The sequence below is a fragment of the Telmatherina bonti genome (genome assembly GCF_933228915.1).
Source record: "Telmatherina bonti genome assembly, chromosome: 21".
NCBI classification, from domain to species: Eukaryota; Metazoa; Chordata; class Actinopteri; order Atheriniformes; family Telmatherinidae; genus Telmatherina; species Telmatherina bonti.
The window spans coordinates 2,357,810-2,377,809 of record NC_136630.1 but is presented as its reverse complement, the minus strand read 5'-3'; the positions used below and the strand labels follow the sequence as shown (position 1 = coordinate 2,377,809).

The following is a 20,000-nucleotide window of genomic DNA, read 5'->3' as shown; positions in this document are numbered from 1 at the left end:
GTCGATAGAGAGACCGGCTGAACCGGGACCGGGTCAAGAACCGGGTCGGCGGAGAGACCGGCTGAACCGGGACCGGGTCAAGAACCGGGTCGGCGGAGAGACCGGCTGAACCGGGACCGGGTCAAGAACCGGGTCGATAGAGAGACCGGCTGAACCGGGACCGGGTCAAGAACCGGGTCGATAGAGAGACCGGCTGAACCGGGACCGGGTCAAGAACCGGGTCGATAGAGAGACCGGCTGAACCGGGACCGGGTCAAGAACCGGGTCGATAGAGAGACCGGCTGAACCGGGACCGGGTCAAGAACCGGGTCGATAGAGAGACCGGCTGAACCGGGACCGGGTCAAGAACCGGGTCGGCGGAGAGACCGGCTGAACCGGGACCGGTTCAAGAACCGGGTCGGCGGAGAGACCGGCTGAACCGGGACCGGGTCAAGAACCGGGTCGATAGAGAGACCGGCTGAACCGGGACCGGGTCAAGAACCGGGTCGGCGGAGAGACCGGCTGAACCGGGACCGGGTCAAGAACCGGGTCGGCGGAGAGACCGGCTGAACCGGGACCGGGTCAAGAACCGGGTCGGCGGAGAGACCGGCTGAACCGGGACCGGGTCAAGAACCGGGTCGGCGGAGAGACCGGCTGAACCGGGACCGGGTCAAGAACCGGGTCGGCGGAGAGACCGGCTGAACCGGGACCGGGTCAAGAACCGGGTCGATAGAGAGACCGGCTGAACCGGGACCGGGTCAAGAACCGGGTCGGCGGAGAGACCGGCTGAACCGGGACCGGGTCAAGAACCGGGTCGGCGGAGAGACCGGCTGAACCGGGACCGGGTCAAGAACCGGGTCGATAGAGAGACCGGCTGAACCGGGACCGGGTCAAGAACCGGGTCGATAGAGAGACCGGCTGAACCGGGACCGGGTCAAGAACCGGGTCGGCGGAGAGACCGGCTGAACCGGGACCGGGTCGATAGAGAGACCGGCTGAACCGGGACCGGGTCAAGAACCGGGTCGGCGGAGAGACCGGCTGAACCGGGACCGGGTCGATAGAGAGACCGGCTGAACCGGGACCGGGTCGGCGGAGAGACTGGCTGAACCGGGACCGGGTCGATAGAGAGACCGGCTGAACCGGGACCGGGTCGGTAGAGAGACCGGCTGAACCGGGACCGGGTCAAGAACCGGGTCGGCGGAGAGACCGGCTGAACCGGGACCGGGTCGATAGAGAGACCGGCTGAACCGGGACCGGGTCGGCGGAGAGACCGGCTGAACCGGGACCGGGTCGATAGAGAGACCGGCTGAACCGGGACCGGGTCGGCGGAGAGACCGGCTGAACCGGGACCGGGTCGGCGGAGAGACCGGCTGAACCGGGACCGGGTCGATAGAGAGACCGGCTGAACCGGGACCGGGTCAAGAACCGGGTCGGCGGAGAGACCGGCTGAACCGGGACCGGGTCGATAGAGAGACCGGCTGAACCGGGACCGGGTCAAGAACCGGGTCGATAGAGAGACCGGCTGAACCGGGACCGGGTCGGCGGAGAGACTGGCTGAACCGGGACCGGGTCGATAGAGAGACCGGCTGAACCGGGACCGGGTCAAGAACCGGGTCGGCGGAGAGACCGGCTGAACCGGGACCGGGTCAAGAACCGGGTCGGCGGAGAGACCGGCTGAACCGGGACCGGGTCAAGAACCGGGTCGATAGAGAGACCGGCTGAACCGGGACCGGGTCAAGAACCGGGTCGATAGAGAGACCGGCTGAACCGGGACCGGGTCAAGAACCGGGTCGATAGAGAGACCGGCTGAACCGGGACCGGGTCAAGAACCGGGTCGATAGAGAGACCGGCTGAACCGGGACCGGGTCAAGAACCGGGTCGATAGAGAGACCGGCTGAACCGGGACCGGGTCAAGAACCGGGTCGGCGGAGAGACCGGCTGAACCGGGACCGGGTCGGTAGAGAGACCGGCTGAACCGGGACCGGGTCGGCGGAGAGACCGGCTGAACCGGGACCGGGTCGGCGGAGAGACCGGCTGAACCGGGACCGGGTCGGTAGAGAGACCGGCTGAACCGGGACCGGGTCGGCGGAGAGACCGGCTGAACCGGGACCGGGTCGGCGGAGAGACCGGCTGAACCGGGACCGGGTCGGTAGAGAGACCGGCTGAACCGGGACCGGGTCGGTAGAGAGACTTGTTCCCAGGTAAACCCTGCAGACTAAAGAGGAGAGGGAGCATCCAGCTTGTTATCAGCCTGCATCTCTGATGGGATGGGGTTGCATTAGTGCCGATGGCGTGGGCAGCTTCCACATCTGGACGTTTTAGAGCAACATCTGCTCCCATCCAGGCAACGTCTGGCAGATCTCAGCGAGACGGAGATCAACCACATCCTGCATCATCACAGCAGCATGGTGGACCAGGAGAACTGGTCTGCTGCAGTCCAGACCTTCACCAGAATAAAACCAGTGGACATGCAGGACAATAGAAGAGTCTCTGTCCGATACTGAAGACTTCCCAGGATGAGGCTCCATCTGGGAGGTGAAACACCTGGAGTGTAGCTGCCACAACTGAATTGATCACATTCAGAAATCCATTGCAGGTGATGTGATTTCATTAGGATACAATCCAAGCTTTTCCATCAAATGCAGGCGGGGAGTCCATCTCTGATCCGAAGTGGAAACCTGCAGGAAACACTGGAAATCCTTCAGGCAGTCGGGGTTTTTCAGTCATTCCTCTACATATTCTCCGTCAGGTTAAATCAGGACCTCTGACAGGAAAGAAACGACCAGCTGGAGACACTTTTCACCCTTTCAGGCTAAACCTCGCTTCAACAACCAAAGCAGTCGCGCCGTCTGCCCAGCCGAGTCCCTCAGGACGTTCCCAAACAGCAGTAAAGCTCTCTGCGAAGTTTCACCTCCTCGCATATGCCTACACACTCTGATGCATGTGCAGACGGATGACATCACGCAGCCTTCCAACATTTAACCCAGGAAAGACAATTCAGGACAACCGAGATGGAGGAACAACAAGCCTTCTGGATCAGTTTGTTGATTCTCTTCAAGTCTCTGGTTCTGATGCTACTACCCCAGCAGATGCTGCAAAGCTGACTGCACTCTCCACAACAGACTTCTAGAAGATATGCAACATCTTGGTGCAGACGTTAAACCATCTCAGCTTCCTTAAGAAGTACAGTCTGCTCTGACCTTTCTTGTAGATGTAGTCAGTGTTGCATTTCCAGTCCAGTTTGTTGTCCAGCTGAACTCCAAGATACTTGTATTCCTCCACCACCTCCACCTCCTCTCCCAGGATGGAAACAGTGCTTTGTTTATTCTTCTTCCTCCTGAAGTCAACAATCATCTCTTTTGTTTTGCTGCTATTTAATATGAGATGATTGTCACCGCACCATTTAACAAACTGACTGACCAGTTCTCTGTACTCTGCTTCTTGTCCATCCCTGATACACCCCACAACTGCAGAGTCATCAGAGTATTTCTGCAGATGACAGGACTCAGAGTTGTACTGGAAGTCTGAGGTGTACAGAGTGAAGAGGAATGGCCAGAGTACAGTTCCTTGTGGTGCACCAGTGCTGCTGACCTCCATCTCAGACACACAACCTTTCAGTCTCACAAACTGGGGTCTGTTTGTGAGGTAGTCATAGATCCAGGTGGTTGTGGAGGTATCCACCTGGAATTTATGGAGCTTCTCACATAACAAAGCAGGCTGAATGGTATTAAAAGCACTGAGAAATGAAAGAACATGACCCTCAGAGTGCTGCCTGAATGGTCCAGATGAGAGTGTGCTCTCTGGAGCAGGTATATGATGGCATCTTCAACCCCAAGTCCATTACGATATGCAAACTGGAATGGGTCCTGAAAGGTGTTCACTTGCACAGCACTGGGACTCTATTTTGTCTCAGACTGGTGTTGAAAAGTGTATATATATAAATATATGTATATATATATATATATGTATATATATATATATATATATTATATATATATATATATATATATATATATATATATATATATATATATATATATATGTATATATATATATATATATATAATAGTGTTAATTTTGGTTTCTTTTATTCTTCATTCATTCTTTGTTAAATGTAATGTCTTCTCCCCACTTGTTGTCTCATGATTGTCCTTTGTGCAGTACATTAAATCCTCCAGCGCTCTGCTTCGTTACTCATATATGAAGCTACGCTTTTTTTCTACTTCTACTTTTTAATCCTGTGTTTCCTCTACTGGGTTCTTGGTGTGCAGGAATAATTCTAATAATAATATCATAATAATTCTAACAATTCACTTGCATTCAGGAGATTGTTCACTGTGTTAATATTATTTATCAACCAATTATGTAGAAAAGTGTTTTTTTTTTAGTGTGTAATATATACGTGTTGTTCCACAAAAAAGAGTTTTGTGGGGAAACTACGTTGACGCTGCAGCAAAACTCCACAGCGGAAACCCATCCAATATGGCGGCGACGCTGGTTCACTCTCCAGCGCTCAATGAGGCGTCTACGTATATATGATGTCTATGGGCGTCAGGGCATCACAGCACCACGGCGTCACGCGTCTGTCAGAGCAGCTCATGGTTGTGTCGAGCCCACAGCGCCCTCGTGTGGCCGTAGATGGAAGCGTTTGCTCCTCTGGTTCAAGTCGGTCACATCTAAATTATGCCGTTTATGTATGAAGTCACATGACTTATAGTCTGGAAGATGCAGATGTTTTCTAAGTTCTTCATGTTGGAGAGATGCTCCTGCCTCCTGGAGGACCCCCTCCGAAGCTAACTCCACCACTTCTGTCTGCAAACCAAACTGCTTCATTCAGGAGAGAAGAGAAGCTGGAGTCCGGTCTGCAACCTGCTCGTCTTACCATAGTCCACGTCGTAGAAGACAATGAACTTCTGCCAGCGCAGCTCCTCCACCAGCGTCAGCATGACGTTGTTGAGGCGAACGGGCGGCCGGGCGGCCAGCGTGTAGCGATGCCCTCCGGGGCTCGGGTTGAACTGGCAGGCCGTCCTGGGAGACCCCTCGCTGTTCCTCTGGATGTACAGGTGGGGGATGTGCATGGCGTCCGTCAGGGACTGCAGAGCGCTGGCTGATGCACAACCGGTGGAGGTGACCAACGCCAAGATGCCCTGGTTCATCAGCTCGCAGGCTGCAGGAAGAACAGGAGGACAAGCTTTCAGAACTTCATCTGGAACAAATATAAACCTGAGAAACTCCTCAGCTGGCAGATTCTGAGGCCAAAAGGATGGAAAATGAATGTATGAACAGATAAAGCAGCATAAAGACTCATTTCTTCCTGCTACTATCTACCTGCTCTCCTCACTGCAGCACCTCCACCTCAGCTGCATCCCAAACGTCTTCCTGGCTTTATTCCAGCCATAGAGGATCATTATTTTCCTGCTTTTCTCATCACTTGTTGATCTTTGGCTGCTCCTGACTGGACGTTACCATCAGTTTAAGCTCTCTGATTGGTGGAAAGTCTGACAGGAAGTGTCTTCATCATCATGTCCAGGTGAAAATAGAGGTCTCTTAGCAACATGGTAGTGATGGTGATGAAGATGTGGTAAATAATGGTGGATTTACCATCTAGAGTCTCTGAATAAACACTATATGTTGTGTCTGGATTGTAAACCTCCTGGACGGATAGAAACGCTGGAAAACCTCCGTAGACCAGCTGGAGGGTCACATGACCATCACCACGCTGTCCAGGTGGACTGATGGTGGTAGAAGTGATGATGTTAGCAGCGTGTTTTGTTGTTTATTAAATCAGGGTGTGCAGCGTTAAGTGATTCTTGTTTCTTCTGCACTAACAGTTCAACTTGTGCAGCTCAGGGCGTCTGAATCCCGGAGATAAAGGAATGATTAACCAGAGCAGAGCGTGGCTTCGTCTGAGCCAGAGGCTGAAATTCAGCTCTGAAAGCCGCAGCCTGCCGCTGTGTGGAATCACTGCACTCTGCCAATAAAGCTAATTGTCTGGAATGAAAAGAGAAAAGTCATTAACCATCCTGCAGAAACATGCTCTCATCAGACGGAGACTTCCTGCAGATTTCATCACTGACTCATCTTTAATCAGTCCAGATGTAAGAATGAAGAAAAGCTGAGAGGCATTTCAGCCTGCAGCTCAGCAGCCTCAGAGAAACCCTCCATTTTCACACTGAAACAGCTTTTACCTGCTGGCTGACAGGGAAATCACTGCAAAACCAGCTCCAGGTGAGTCCGCCAGCAGGTGGGACAGGAAGTAACGCCACACAAACACACAGCGGATGGAGCTCTTCAAAATAAAACAGGAAACAGAGACGTCACTGGGACCAGAGCCTGAAGGGCACGGGGACACAAAGCCGGCTCTGGGAGTGCTGACATGAGCGGGAAGGAGTGTGAACGGGGCGTCACGCTTCAGCTGCTGTTTAAAAGTGTGAAGAAATGGATTTCACTTCGTCAGACCTCTAACCAAAGACCTGTCCAGAAACCAGAACCTGAAGCTGGTTCAGCTCTTAGGGTCACGGAGGCGCCAAACCCCCTGACCACGGTACGGCGGCGATCCCTCAGGGGAAACGGGACATAAATATTATAGATACTTTAAAATAAGGGAAAAAATGAAACAAATATCAATCATCAAAGTTTTAACAAACAAATTTCTCATCAGACACCAAATAACAAACTAAAATATGAAACTAAGCTGAAACAGTTCGGCCAATCACAAACAGCATCAAACTCCAGACCATAATCAGCTGGAAATCCCTCAGAGAGCGGAAAGCTCCGCCAAGAATCCTTTAAAAACCTTCCTGGATCCACGGTGATCCGGATCAGCACCAGAATTAAACCAGTTCTTCAAGTCTGAATATTTCATGAAAATCTCTCCAGAACTTTTTAATCATCTTGAGCATAAACAGACAAAGACATAATAAAACATAACTTCCTTGGTGGAGGTAATAACCTTAAATCTATATAAAAATCAAGGACAAACAACAAAAACAGAGAACATTAAATATTTTTCTTAATTTTGTTGAATTTTTTCTTTTTATTAGACCTTTTTTCTACAATAACAGTCTGAATGACAGACGCTTAGTGCTGGTGTGACGGTGCGATGCTGACAGGCTCACACACACAACAATCCCCGTTAACAGAACATATAGACGTTATTTACTGCTTTATTTGTTGTTAATTAGTTATTAAGTATCAGATCTCACCATAGAAACCGCTACGAGGGATTTAACAGAGTTTAACTTCCTGAAAGTCTTACGGCTGCAGCAGCTCAGCCAGCGAGGGGGAGAAACCCGACACCCACCAATCAGGCTGCTTCTCAACTCATTTGCATACTAAACGCTGATTGGTTGTTCACTGGGAGGAGAAGGAGAGGTTCCCACAATGCACTGCTGTACAACCGGGACGCCGCTCGGTGCAGACGGGAGAGTTTAGGTAGTTTATGCGTTTTAGCGGATTTGTCTTCTCTGCCTAAAGCCGGCCTCGCTGGGAAACCACTGGAACTGGACCAAAACCCAGGAACTGGAACCAGAACTTTTATCCAGCAGTTACTTACACACACACACACACACACACCTAAACATGAAGTTGCTCCTGAACCTTCAGAACATTTAAACTCCTGATGCGGAGCTAGCACGTAGCTGGCTGCTAACAGCGACGCTGCCGGGGACCCCAACCGCAGCCTTACAGGTACGAGGACACGGAGCCATCCGGGGTTCCGACGCCACTGACGTAAACGGCTTCAGTCCAACTTTATTTATCCAGGAAAACCCCGTCTCCCTCTGGGACTGAATGAAGCCAGCAGTCTGTTCGGACCCATCTGAAGGAACCTTGTGGTTCTGCTACGAGGAGAGCAGCATGCAATCAGCAGATCCAAAGGTTGAATTGATCAGATTTATTGATCCTTCAGGAAACTTCTGACTTTGCTGAGAAACACCACAAACCCTTCACACAGTAAACATAATCCACCATATTCATCATCCCATTGAGGCTCTTACGCCTCCGTTCAGCTGGGAGGCAGGAATGATGGATGGTCCGTGTGCCGAGTGGGTGACAGGAACTGGCTGTTGGAAACTGGGAACGTCGTGTTGCCGTGCACATGAAAAATAAATTAGATTTGATTCCATCAGTTCAGTCAAATCAATAAAATAAAGCAACAAATTCCAATGAAACCTGGAGAGAAACCAAGTAGATCCTCCGTTTCCCATAAACACCTTCCTCATCCTCCTGCCTGCAGCTTCTCACATACCATGAACGGATCACCAACCAGTGGACTTTCCACCGGTCCCAGTCCAGTTTAAATCAGGACCTCCTGGTTCAGACGGGACCTTTAGTCACCTGGACAAGCTCGTTGTCATGGCGACTGCAGAGATGGAAGATCTCACAGCGTTTGTCTTCGTCTCAGCGAATCTAAACGTGTTCTGGTTCGGTTTTCCGTTCTGCATGTCTGGTCCTTGTTGGACCCGCATGAGGCAGCAGAACCTCGTCGCCTCGTCGTTGCTGCAGCTGTTTACACGTCTGCAGTCACAGGAAAAGCTTCCCGAGCGCTTTTTATACGTGGTGACGGTTTCAGAGCAATGTATTTATTATATTATATTATATTATATCATATTGTATTATATTATATTATATATTATATTATATTATATCATATTATATATTATGTTATATTATATTAGATTATATTATATATTATTATTATATCATATTAGATTATATTATATCATATTATATATTATATGATATTATATGATATTATATATTATATTATATTATATTATATTACATTATATTACATCATTTTATATATTATATTATATTATATTACATTACATCATATTATATTATATATTATATTATATCATATTATATTATATTATATTATATTATATTATATTATATTATATTATATCATATCATATCATATTATATTATATTATATTATATTATATTATATTATATTATATTACATTATATTCCTCTCCCTGAGCCGTCACCTTATCGTGGTGGGGGGGTTTGTGCGTCCCGAAGATCCTAGCAGCTATGTTGTCGGGGGCTTTATGCCCCTGGTAGGGTCACCCATGGCAAACAGGTGTCTAGGGGAGGGACCAGACCAAGCACGGCTCATAGACCCCTATGATGACGACCAACCTGGGCATGAATGTTCCCTTGCCTGGACGCGGGTTACCGGGACCCCCCTCTGGAGCCAGGCCTGGAGGTGGGGTACGAGAGCGAGCGTCTGGTGGCCGGGCCTTCGCCCATGGGGCCCGGTCGGGCTCAGCCCGAAAGGGTTACATGGGCCCCGCCTCCCGTGGGCTCACCATCTGCGGGAGGAGCCGTAGGGGTCGGGTGCAATGTGAGCTGGGCGGCAGCAAGAGGCGGGGACCCTGGCGGTCCGATCCCCGGCTGCAGAAGCTGGCTCTAGGGACGTGGAACGTCACCTCTCTGGTGGGGAAGGAGCCTGAGCTTGTGCGCGAGGTTGAGCGGTTCCGACTAGATATAGTTGGACTCACCTCGACGCATGGCTTGGGCTCTGGAACCAGTACCCTCGAGAGGGGCTGGACCTTCTTCCACTCTGGAGTTGCTCATGGTGAGAGGCGCCGAGCAGGTGTGGGCATTCTCATCAGCCCCCAGCTTGGTGCCTGCATGTTGGGGTTGCCGTCAAGCTGAAGAAGGAGTCCTATCGGGCCTTCTTGGCCTGTGGGACTCTGGAGGCAGCTGATGGGTACCGGCGGGCTAAGCGGCATGCGGCTTCGGCCGTTGCCGAGGCAAAAACTCGGGCGTGGGAGGAGTTCGGCGAGGCCATGGAGAAAGACTTCCGGACGGCTTCGAGGAGATTCTGGTCCACCATCCGGCGGCTCAGGGGGGGGAAGCAGTGCTCCATCAATACTGTGTACAGTGGAGATGGGGAGCTGCTGACCTCAACTCGGGACGTTGTGGGTCGGTGGAGAGAATACTTCGAAGACCTCCTCAATCCTACCAACACGGCTTCCCATGAGGGAGCAGAGCTGGTGGACTCAGGGGTGGACTCTCCTATCTCTGGGGCTGAAGTCGCTGAGGTGGTCAAAAAGCTCCTTGGCGGCAAGGCCCCGGGGGTGGATGAGATCCGCCCGGAGTTCCTTAAGGCTCTGGATGCTGTGGGGCTGTCCTGGCTGACACGCCTCTGCAGCATCGCGTGGACATCGGGGACAGTACCGCTGGATTGGCAGACTGGGGTGGTGGTCCCCCTTCTTAAGAAGGGGGACCGGAGGGTGTGTTCCAATTACAGGGGAATCACACTCCTCAGCCTCCCTGGTAAGGTCTATTCAGGGGTCCTGGAGAGGAGGGTCCGCCGGATAGTCGAATCCCGGATTGAGGAGGAGCAGTGTGGTTTTCGTCCTGGTCGCGGAACAGTGGACCAGCTCTATACCCTCTCTGGGGTCCTGGGGGGGGCATGGGAGTTTGCCCAACCAGTCTACATGTGCATTGTGGACCTGGAGAAGGCATTCGACCCCCCCGGGGGCTCCTGTGGGGGGTACTCCGGGAGTATGGGGTACCGGACCCCCTTGTACGAGCTGTCCGGTCCCTGTATGACAGGTGTCAGAGCTTGGTCCGCATTGCCGGTAGTAAGTCGGATCCGTTTCCAGTGAGGGTTGGACTCCGCCAAGGCTGCCCTTTATCACCGATTCTGTTCATAACTTATATGGACAGAATTTCTAGGCGCAGCCGAGGTGTTGAGGGGATCCGACTTGGTGGCCTCAGGATTGGGTCCCTGCTTTTTGCAGATGACGTGGTCCTGTTGGCTTCATCTGGTCGTGATCTCCAGCTCTCGCTTGAGCGATTCGCAGCCGAGTGTGAAGCGGCTGGGATGAGAATCAGCACCTCCAAATCTGAGACCATGGTCCTCAGCCGGAATAGGGTGGATTGCCCTCTCCGGGTCGGGAGTCAGGTCCTGCCTCAAGTGGAGGAGTTTAAATATCTCGGGGTCTTGTTCACGAGTGAGGGAAGGATGGAGCGTGAGATGGACAGACGGATCGGTGCGGCGTCTGCAGTAATGCGGACTCTGCGCCGGTCTGTCGTGGTGAAGAAGGAGCTGAGCCAGAAGGCGAAGCTCTCGATTTATCAGTCGATCTACGTTCCTACCCTCACCTATGGTCATGAGCTGTGGGTCGTGACCGAAAGAAGATCTCGTATACAGGCGGCTGAAATGAGTTTCCTCCGCAGGGTGGCCGGGCTCTCCCTTAGAGATAGGGTGAGGAGCTCGGTTATCCGGGAGGAGATCAAAGTAGAGCCGCTGCTCCTTCGCATCGAGAGGAACCAGTTGAGGTGGCTCGGGCATCTGGTCAGGATGCCTCCTGGACCTCCCTGGTGAGGTGTTCCAGGCACGTCCCTCTGGGAGGAGACCCCGGGGAAGACCCAGGACACGCTGGAGGGATTACATCTCTCGGCTGGCCTGGGAACGCCTCGGGATCCCCCCCGCAGAGTTGGCAAATGTGGCTGGGGAGAGGGAAGTCTGGGCTTCCCTGCTTAGGCTGCTGCCCCCGCAACCCGACCCCGGATAAGCGGCAGAAGATGGATGGATGGATGGATGGATGGATGGATGGATGGATTATATTATATTATATTATATTATATTATATTATATTATATTATATATTTTATTATATTATTCATTCATTCATTCATTCATTTTCTGAACCGCTTATTCCAATTCAGGGTCGCGGGGAAGCTGGAGCCTATCCCAGCTGGCTTTGGGCGACAGGCAGGGTACACCCTGGACAGCTCGCCAGTCCATCGCAGGGCCACATATTATGTTATATTATATTATATTATATTATATTAGATTATATTATATCATATTATATATTATATTATATTATATTATATTATATTATATTATATTATATCATATTATATATTATATTATATTATATTATATTATATTATATCATATTATATTATATTATATTATATTATATTATATTATATTATATTATATTATATTATATTATATTACATTATATTACATCATATTATATTATATTATATTATATTATATTATATTATATTATATTATATTATATTACATCATATTATATTATATTATATTATATTATATTACATTATATTATATTACATTGTATTACATCATATTATATTATTAATTCATTCATTCATTTTCTGAACCGCTTATTCCAATTCAGGCTCGCGGGGAAGCTGGAGCCTATCCCAACCGGCTTTGGGCGACAGGCAGGGTACACCCTGGACAGCTCGCCAGTCCATCGCAGGGCCACATATTACATTATATTATATTATATTATATTATATTATATTATATTATATTATATTATATTATATTATATTACATTATATTATATTATATTACATTATATCATATTATATTCTATTATATTATATTACATTATATCATATTATATTATATTATATTATATTATAAATGTTATTATTATTATGATGATCATCGCTCCAGCGTCGTGTAACGGGTCTTGTTCAGGGTATTTCCACCCACACATGGTGTCTCACACCCAGCGGTACTGTTCTGGTCCACCTGCTGGCTACATCTCATCTTGTCGCTGGTTAACCTGAAATGTGCTTTAAAACTCTGCCGTCCAGATTATTTTCACATCGTCCAGTTCTGTCACACCTTTCCACTGGTTCCCAGTTAAATTCCAGATCAGTGTGGCTCCCAGCAGATCACCACACCCAGCGCTCACCTTGGGACAGACCCCCCCTGCTGACCTTCTTCATTATGAAAAACAAGTACAGGCGGTACTCGGGTTCCGTTCTTCTGAGGAACGTAACTCGCTCTGAAGCGACGGGTTGTTTCGCTTCAACTTCACGACGCTCATTAAATAAATGTAAATAATAAAACAGAGCAAGCTTTGACGTTACGAAGATCCATATAAGCTCTTCTGACGCGTGACATGCAGGCTGAGACGTATCATACTGTTTTTCTAATAATATGTGTACTTAGATAGTTATTTAGTGATCAGTGAGGCAATATGGGGCATTAAGGGATAATGTGGATTTATCCACATTATGTGGAATTTCGTGTTACGTCACAGCGGTAGGAACAGATCTTGGTGGTAAACCGAGGATCGGCTGTAAACATTGGCTTAAACCAAGCGGCAACCACCGGCGGTTAAAAGTGAAGCCTGAAGTTCATAAAACTGCAGTTCCCCCTTCATCCACTAGGGGCTGCAAAACAAAGTAAATCCCCATAGACTCCCATGTTAAAAAGACCAACTTCACAGCAGGAATAAACATGTTTACAGCAGGAATAAACATGTTTATAGCAGGAATAAACATGTTTACAGGAGAAATAAACATGTTTACAGCAGAAATAAACATGTTTACAGCAGGAATAAACATGTTTACAGCAGAAATAAACATGTTTATAGCAGGAATAAACATGTTTACAGCAGGAATAAACATGTTTATAGCAGGAATAAACATGTTTACAGCAGAAATAAACATGTTTACAGCAGAAATAAACATGTTTATAGCAGGAATAAACATGTTTACAGCCTGGTTCAAAAATTATTTTAGGTTTAATAGGTCAGGTTTACCTTCATGACAACTGTGGGGGGAGTGAAGTCCGTTTAAGTCCGTTTGGCATATTTAGGGGCGTGTCCTTTTGATTGACAGGTACCCAATCTCCAGCTTCAAATAAGTAGAATGTCGAACAACCGCGGTTTTTAGCTGGTTAACAACGTGACTTAGCTTTAGCCTGCTTACCTCCGTTAGCTGGTTAGCTCCTGTTATCTCCGGGTTAGCTCGGTTAGCTCTTAGCTACAGAAAGCTCGGAGTTCGCTCGATGTCAATCATCCACCATGACGCTCACAGCCCCCCTCTCAGCTCCACCTCTTTGCCCATATTTGTATTTTCCTGGTGACATGACGCGCATGCCCCTGCCAAGATGGTGATGGTAGGAACCGCCCACCGAGCTTCAATTCAGCTCTTCAGAAACCTACGGGTCACGTCACGCAGGCTCCACCCATCTCTTTATATACAGTCTATGGTTTAAACCCAACCCAGTGCCAGGACAGAGCTAGCTTAGCATAGCCATGTAGCATATTATTATTCTCATAAACCACTCCAGCACTTCCCTCTTTCCTCCTAAACATGCCTCCATGCCGGCGAAGAGGCCAACTTCCTCCGCAGGAGGAGATCCGTCTGGACCGAGAGGTTAAGAGAAGCTGCAAAGGGCATCAGGCAGGAGACCGAGATCGTTCCGGGGAAATGTACGAAGTAGGATAGCAGACATTCGCACAGAGGAGCACGAAGCCAAGTCATCCTCCAGGACAGAAACAAGAAGAACAGCTGGTTGGTCGAAGCGACTTAATGTTTGATGAAACTCAACTGAACATCTCGGAGATGACCGACAGAGCTGCTGCCGTGGCAACAACATTCGTCTTTATCACGGGAAGAGTTCTACTTGACAGTTTGCTTCATCAGCATCTGGCAGGAAAACAAAACAACGACAAAGAAAAATGTTCCGACAACAAGCGGTCCTGAAGACAACGAGGCCAACATGGCAGCCGTGGCGGCGGCGCTAATGGACCCTCGCTGCAGGATTTACCGCCGAATGTCTCGTTACAGATGTCTGGCCGGAAGCAGGACAGCCTGAAAATACTCGTCCGGTTTACTGTCAGCAAGATCCGGTCTAGTCTGTAGGATCCGGACCAAGTTGTTAGGATCCGGACCAAGTCGTTAGGATCCGGATCAAGTCGTTAGGATCCGGATCAAGTCGTTAGGATCCGGATCAAGTCGTTAGGATCCGGACCAAGTCTGTAGGATCTGGACCAGGTTGTTAGGATCCGGACCAAGTCGTTAGGATCCGGACCAAGTCGTTAGGATCCGGTCTAGTCTGTAGGATCCGGACCAAGTCGTTAGGATCCGGATCAAGTCGTTAGGATCGGGACCAAGTCGTTAGGATCCGGACCAAGTCTGTAGGATCTGGACCAGGTCGTTAGGATCTGGACCAAGTCGTTAGGATCCGGACCAAGTCGTTAGGATCCGGACCAAGTCGTTAGGATCCGGATCAAGTCGTTAGGATCCGGATCAAGTCGTTAGGATCCGGATCAAGTCGTTAGGATCCGGACCAAGTCTGTAGGATCTGGACCAGGTTGTTAGGATCCGGACCAAGTCGTTAGGATCCGGACCAAGTCGTTAGGATCCGGTCTAGTCTGTAGGATCCGGACCAAGTCGTTAGGATCCGGATCAAGTCGTTAGGATCGGGACCAAGTCGTTAGGATCCGGACCAAGTCTGTAGGATCTGGACCAGGTCGTTAGGATCTGGACCAAGTCGTTAGGATCCGGACCAAGTCGTTAGGATCCGGACCAAGTCTGTAGGATCTGGACCAGGTCGTTAGGATCTGGACCAAGTCGTTAGGATCCGGACCAAGTCGTTAGGATCCGGACCAAGTCTGTAGGATCTGGACCAGGTCGTTAGGATCTGGACCAAGTCGTTAGGATCCGGACCAAGTCGTTAGGATCCGGTCTAGTCTGTAGGATCCGGACCAAGTTGTTAGGATCCGGACCAAGTCGTTAGGATCCGGATCAAGTCGTTAGGATCCGGATCAAGTCGTTAGGATCGGGACCAAGTCGTTAGGATCCGGACCAAGTCTGTAGGATCTGGACCAGGTCGTTAGGATCTGGACCAAGTCGTTAGGATCCGGATCAAGTCGTTAGGATCCGGATCAAGTCGTTAGGATCCGGACCAAGTCGTTAGGATCCGGACCAAGTCGTTAGGATCCGGACCAAGTCGTTAGGATCCGGACCAAGTCTGTAGGATCCGGACCAAGTCGTTAGGATCCGGACCAAGTCGTTAGGATCCGGACCAAGTCTGTAGGATCTGGACCAAGTCGTTAGGATCTGGACCAGGTCGTTAGGATCCGGACCAAGTCGTTAGGATCCGGACCAAGTCGTTAGGATCCGGTCTAGTCTGTAGGATCCGGACCAAGTTGTTAGGATCCGGACCAAGTCGTTAGGATCCGGACCAAGTCTGTAGGATCTGGACCAAGTTGTTAGGATCCGGACCAAGTCTGTAGGATCCGGACCAAGTCGTTAGGATCCGGACCAAGTCGTTAGGATCCGGACCAAGTCTGTAGGATCCGGACCAAGTCGTTAGGATCCGGACCAAGTCGTTAGGATCTGGACCAAGTTGTTAGGATCTGGACCAAGTCGTTAGGATCTGGACCAAGTCTGTAGGATCTGGACCAAGTTGTTAGGATCCGGACCAAGTCTGTAGGATCCGGACCAAGTCGTTAGGATCCGGACCAAGTCGTTAGGATCCGGACCAAGTCTGTAGGATCCGGACCAAGTCGTTAGGATCCGGACCAAGTCGTTAGGATCTGGACCAAGTCGTTAGGATCCGGACCAAGTCGTTAGGATCTGGACCAAGTCTGTAGGATCTGGACCAAGTCGTTAGGATCCAGACCAAGTCGACAGGATCCGGACCAAGTCAGTAGGATCCGGACCAAGTCTGTAGGATCTGGACCAAGTCGTTAGGATCCGGACCAAGTCGTTAGGATCCGGACCAAGTTGTTAGGATCCGGACCGAGTCGTTAGGATCGGGACCAAGTCGTTAGGATCCGGACCAAGTCTGTAGGATCTGGACCACATCTGTAGGATCCGGACCAAGTCGTTAGGATCTGGACCAAGTCGTTAGGATCCGGACCAAGTCGTTAGGATCCGGACCACATCTGTAGGATCCGGACCAAGTCGTTAGGATCTGGACCAAGTCGTTAGGATCCGGACCACATCTGTAGGATCCGGACCAAGTCGTTAGGATCCAGACCAAGTCTGTAGGATTCAGACCAAGTCGACAGGATCCAGACCAAGTCGATAGGATCCGGACCAAGTCAGTAGGATCCGGACCAAGTCTGTAGGATCTGGACCAAGTTGTTAGGATCCGGACCACATCTGTAGGATCTGGACCAAGTCGTTAGGATCCAGACCACATCTGTAGGATCCGGACCAAGTCGTTAGGATCCAGACCAAGTCTGTAGGATCCAGACCAAGTCGACAGGATCCAGACCAAGTCGACAGGATCCGGACCAAGTCAGTAGGATCCGGACCAAGTCTGTAGGATCCGGACCAAGTCGTTAGGATCTGGACCAAGTCGTTAGGATCCGGACCAAGTCTGCAGGATACGGACCAAGTCGTTAGGATCTGGACCAAGTTGTTAGGATCCGGACCAAGTCTGTAGGATCCAGACCAAGTCTGTAGGATCCGGACCAAGTCGTTAGGATCCGGACCAAGTCAGTAGGATCCGGACCAAGTCTGTAGGATACGGACCAAGTCGTTAGGATCTGGACCAAGTTGTTAGGATCTGGACCAAGTCTGTAGGATCCGGACCAAGTCTGTAGGATCCAGACCAAGTCGACAGGATCCGGACCAAGTCAGTAGGATCCGGACCAAGTCGACAGGATCCGGACCAAGTCTGTAGGATCCGGACCAAGTCGTTAGGATCCGGACCAAGGTCTGGGGTTTTCGTGAGGAGCCGCATTATAGAAGAAGTTTACTGGTTGAACGTGTAGACATTTCACTCCTGTAAAACTGTGAGTCCAGACCAGAGACCTGACCAGAGTCCAGACCAGTAACCAGACCAGAGACCAGACCGGAGACCAGACCAGAGTCCAGACCAGTAACCAGACCAGAGACCTGACCAGAGACCAGACCGGAGACCAGACCAGAGTCCAGACCAGTAACCAGACCAGAGACCAGACCAGAGACCAGACCTGAGACAAGACCAGTAACCAGACCAGAGTCCAGACCAGTAACCAGACCAGAGACCAGACCAGAGACCAGACCAGAGACCAGACCTGAGACAAGACCAGTAACCAGACCAGAGTCCAGACCAGTAACCAGACCAGAGACCAGACCAGTAACCAGACCTGAGACAAGACCAGTAACCAGACCAGTAACCAGACCAGAGACCAGACCAGTAACCAGACCAGAGACCAGACCAGAGACCAGACCAGTAACCAGACCAGAGTCCAGACCAGTAACCAGACCAGAGACCAGACCAGACCAGAGACCAGACCAGTAACCAGACCTGAGACAAGACCAGTAACCAGACCAGAGTCCAGACCAGTAACCAGACCGGAGACCAGACCAGTAACCAGACCAGAGACCAGACCAGAGACCAGACCAGTAACCAGACCAGAGTCCAGACCAGTAACCAGACCAGAGACCAGACCAGACCAGAGACCAGACCTGAGACAAGACCAGTAACCAGACCAGAGTCCAGACCAGTAACCAGACCAGAGACCAGACCAGAGTCCAGACCAGTAACCAGACCAGTAACCAGACCAGAGACCAGACCAGAGACCAGACCAGTAACCAGACCAGAGACCAGACCAGTAACCAGACCAGAGACCAGACCTGAGACAAGACCAGTAACCAGACCAGAGTCCAGACCAGTAACCAGACCAGAGTCCAGACCAGTAACCAGACCAGAGACCAGACCAGAGACCAGACCAGAGACCAGACCTGAGACAAGACCAGTAACCAGACCAGAGTCCAGACCAGTAACCAGACCAGAGACCAGACCTGAGACAAGACCAGTAACCAGACCAGAGTCCAGACCAGTAACCAGACCAGAGTCCAGACCAGTAACCAGACCAGTAACCAGACCAGAGTCCAGACCAGTAACCAGACCAGTAACCAGACCAGAGACCAGACCAGAGACCAGACCAGTAACCAGACCAGAGTCCAGACCAGTAACCAGACCAGAGACCAGACCAGAGACCAGACCTGAGACAAGACCAGTAACCAGACCAGAGTCCAGACCAGTAACCAGACCAGTAACCAGACCAGAGACCAGACCAGTAACCAGACCAGTAACCAGACCGGAGACCAGACCAGTAACCAGACCAGTAACCAGACCAGAGTCCAGACCAGTAACCAGACCAGAGACCAGACCAGTAACCAGACCAGTAACCAGACCGGAGACCAGACCAGTAACCAGACCAGAGACCAGACCAGAGACCAGACCAGTAACCAGACCAGAGTCCAGACCAGTAACCAGACCAGAGACCAGACCAGAGACCAGACCAGTAACCAGACCAGAGTCCAGACCAGTAACCAGACCAGAGTCCAGACCAGTAACCAGACCAGTAACCAGACCAGAGTCCAGACCAGTAACCAGACCAGTAACCAGACCAGAGACCAGACCAGTAACCAGACCAGTAACCAGACCAGAGACCAGACCAGAGTCCAGACCAGTAACCAGACCAGAGTCCAGACCAGTAACCAGACCAGAGACCAGACCAGACCAGAGACCAGACCTGAGACAAGACCAGTAACCAGACCTGAGTCCAGACCAGTAACCAGACCAGTAACCAGACCAGAGACCAGACCAGAGTCCAGACCAGTAACCAGACCAGAGACCAGACCAGAGTCCAGACCAGTAACCAGACCAGTAACCAGACCAGAGACCAGACCAGAGACCAGACCAGAGTCCAGACCAGAGACCAGACCAATAACCAGACCAGAGACCAGACCAGAGACCAGACCTGAGACAAGACCAGTAACCAGACCAGAGTCCAGACCAGTAACCAGACCAGAGTCCAGACCAGTAACCAGACCAGAGACCAGACCAGAGACCAGACCAGAGACCAGACCTGAGACAAGACCAGTAACCAGACCAGAGTCCAGACCAGTAACCAGACCAGAGACCAGACCTGAGACAAGACCAGTAACCAGACCAGAGTCCAGACCAGTAACCAGACCAGTAACCAGACCAGAGACCAGACCAGAGTCCAGACCAGTAACCAGACCAGTAACCAGACCAGAGTCCAGACCAGTAACCAGACCAGTAACCAGACCAGAGACCAGACCAGAGACCAGACCAGTAACCAGACCAGAGTCCAGACCAGTAACCAGACCAGAGACCAGACCAGAGACCAGACCTGAGACAAGACCAGTAACCAGACCAGAGTCTAGACCAGTAACCAGACCAGTAACCAGACCAGAGACCAGACCAGTAACCAGACCAGTAACCAGACCGGAGA

The 20,000-nt window shown here is 50.4% G+C and overlaps 1 protein-coding gene across 1 annotated transcript in view; it reads right to left on the bottom strand.

Moving 5' to 3' along the window:
• The window catches only part of LOC306771819 (glutamate receptor ionotropic, delta-1-like), a gene marked incomplete at both ends in the record, with an annotated part of 685,025 nt that overhangs the window by 359,727 nt on the left and 305,298 nt on the right, over positions 1-20,000 (bottom strand). The window contains one exon of the mRNA XM_079261138.1: positions 4,862-5,146. Coding sequence (XP_079117264.1) covers positions 4,862-5,146 — 285 coding nt within the window. The remainder of the gene's footprint in view (positions 1-4,861; positions 5,147-20,000) is intronic.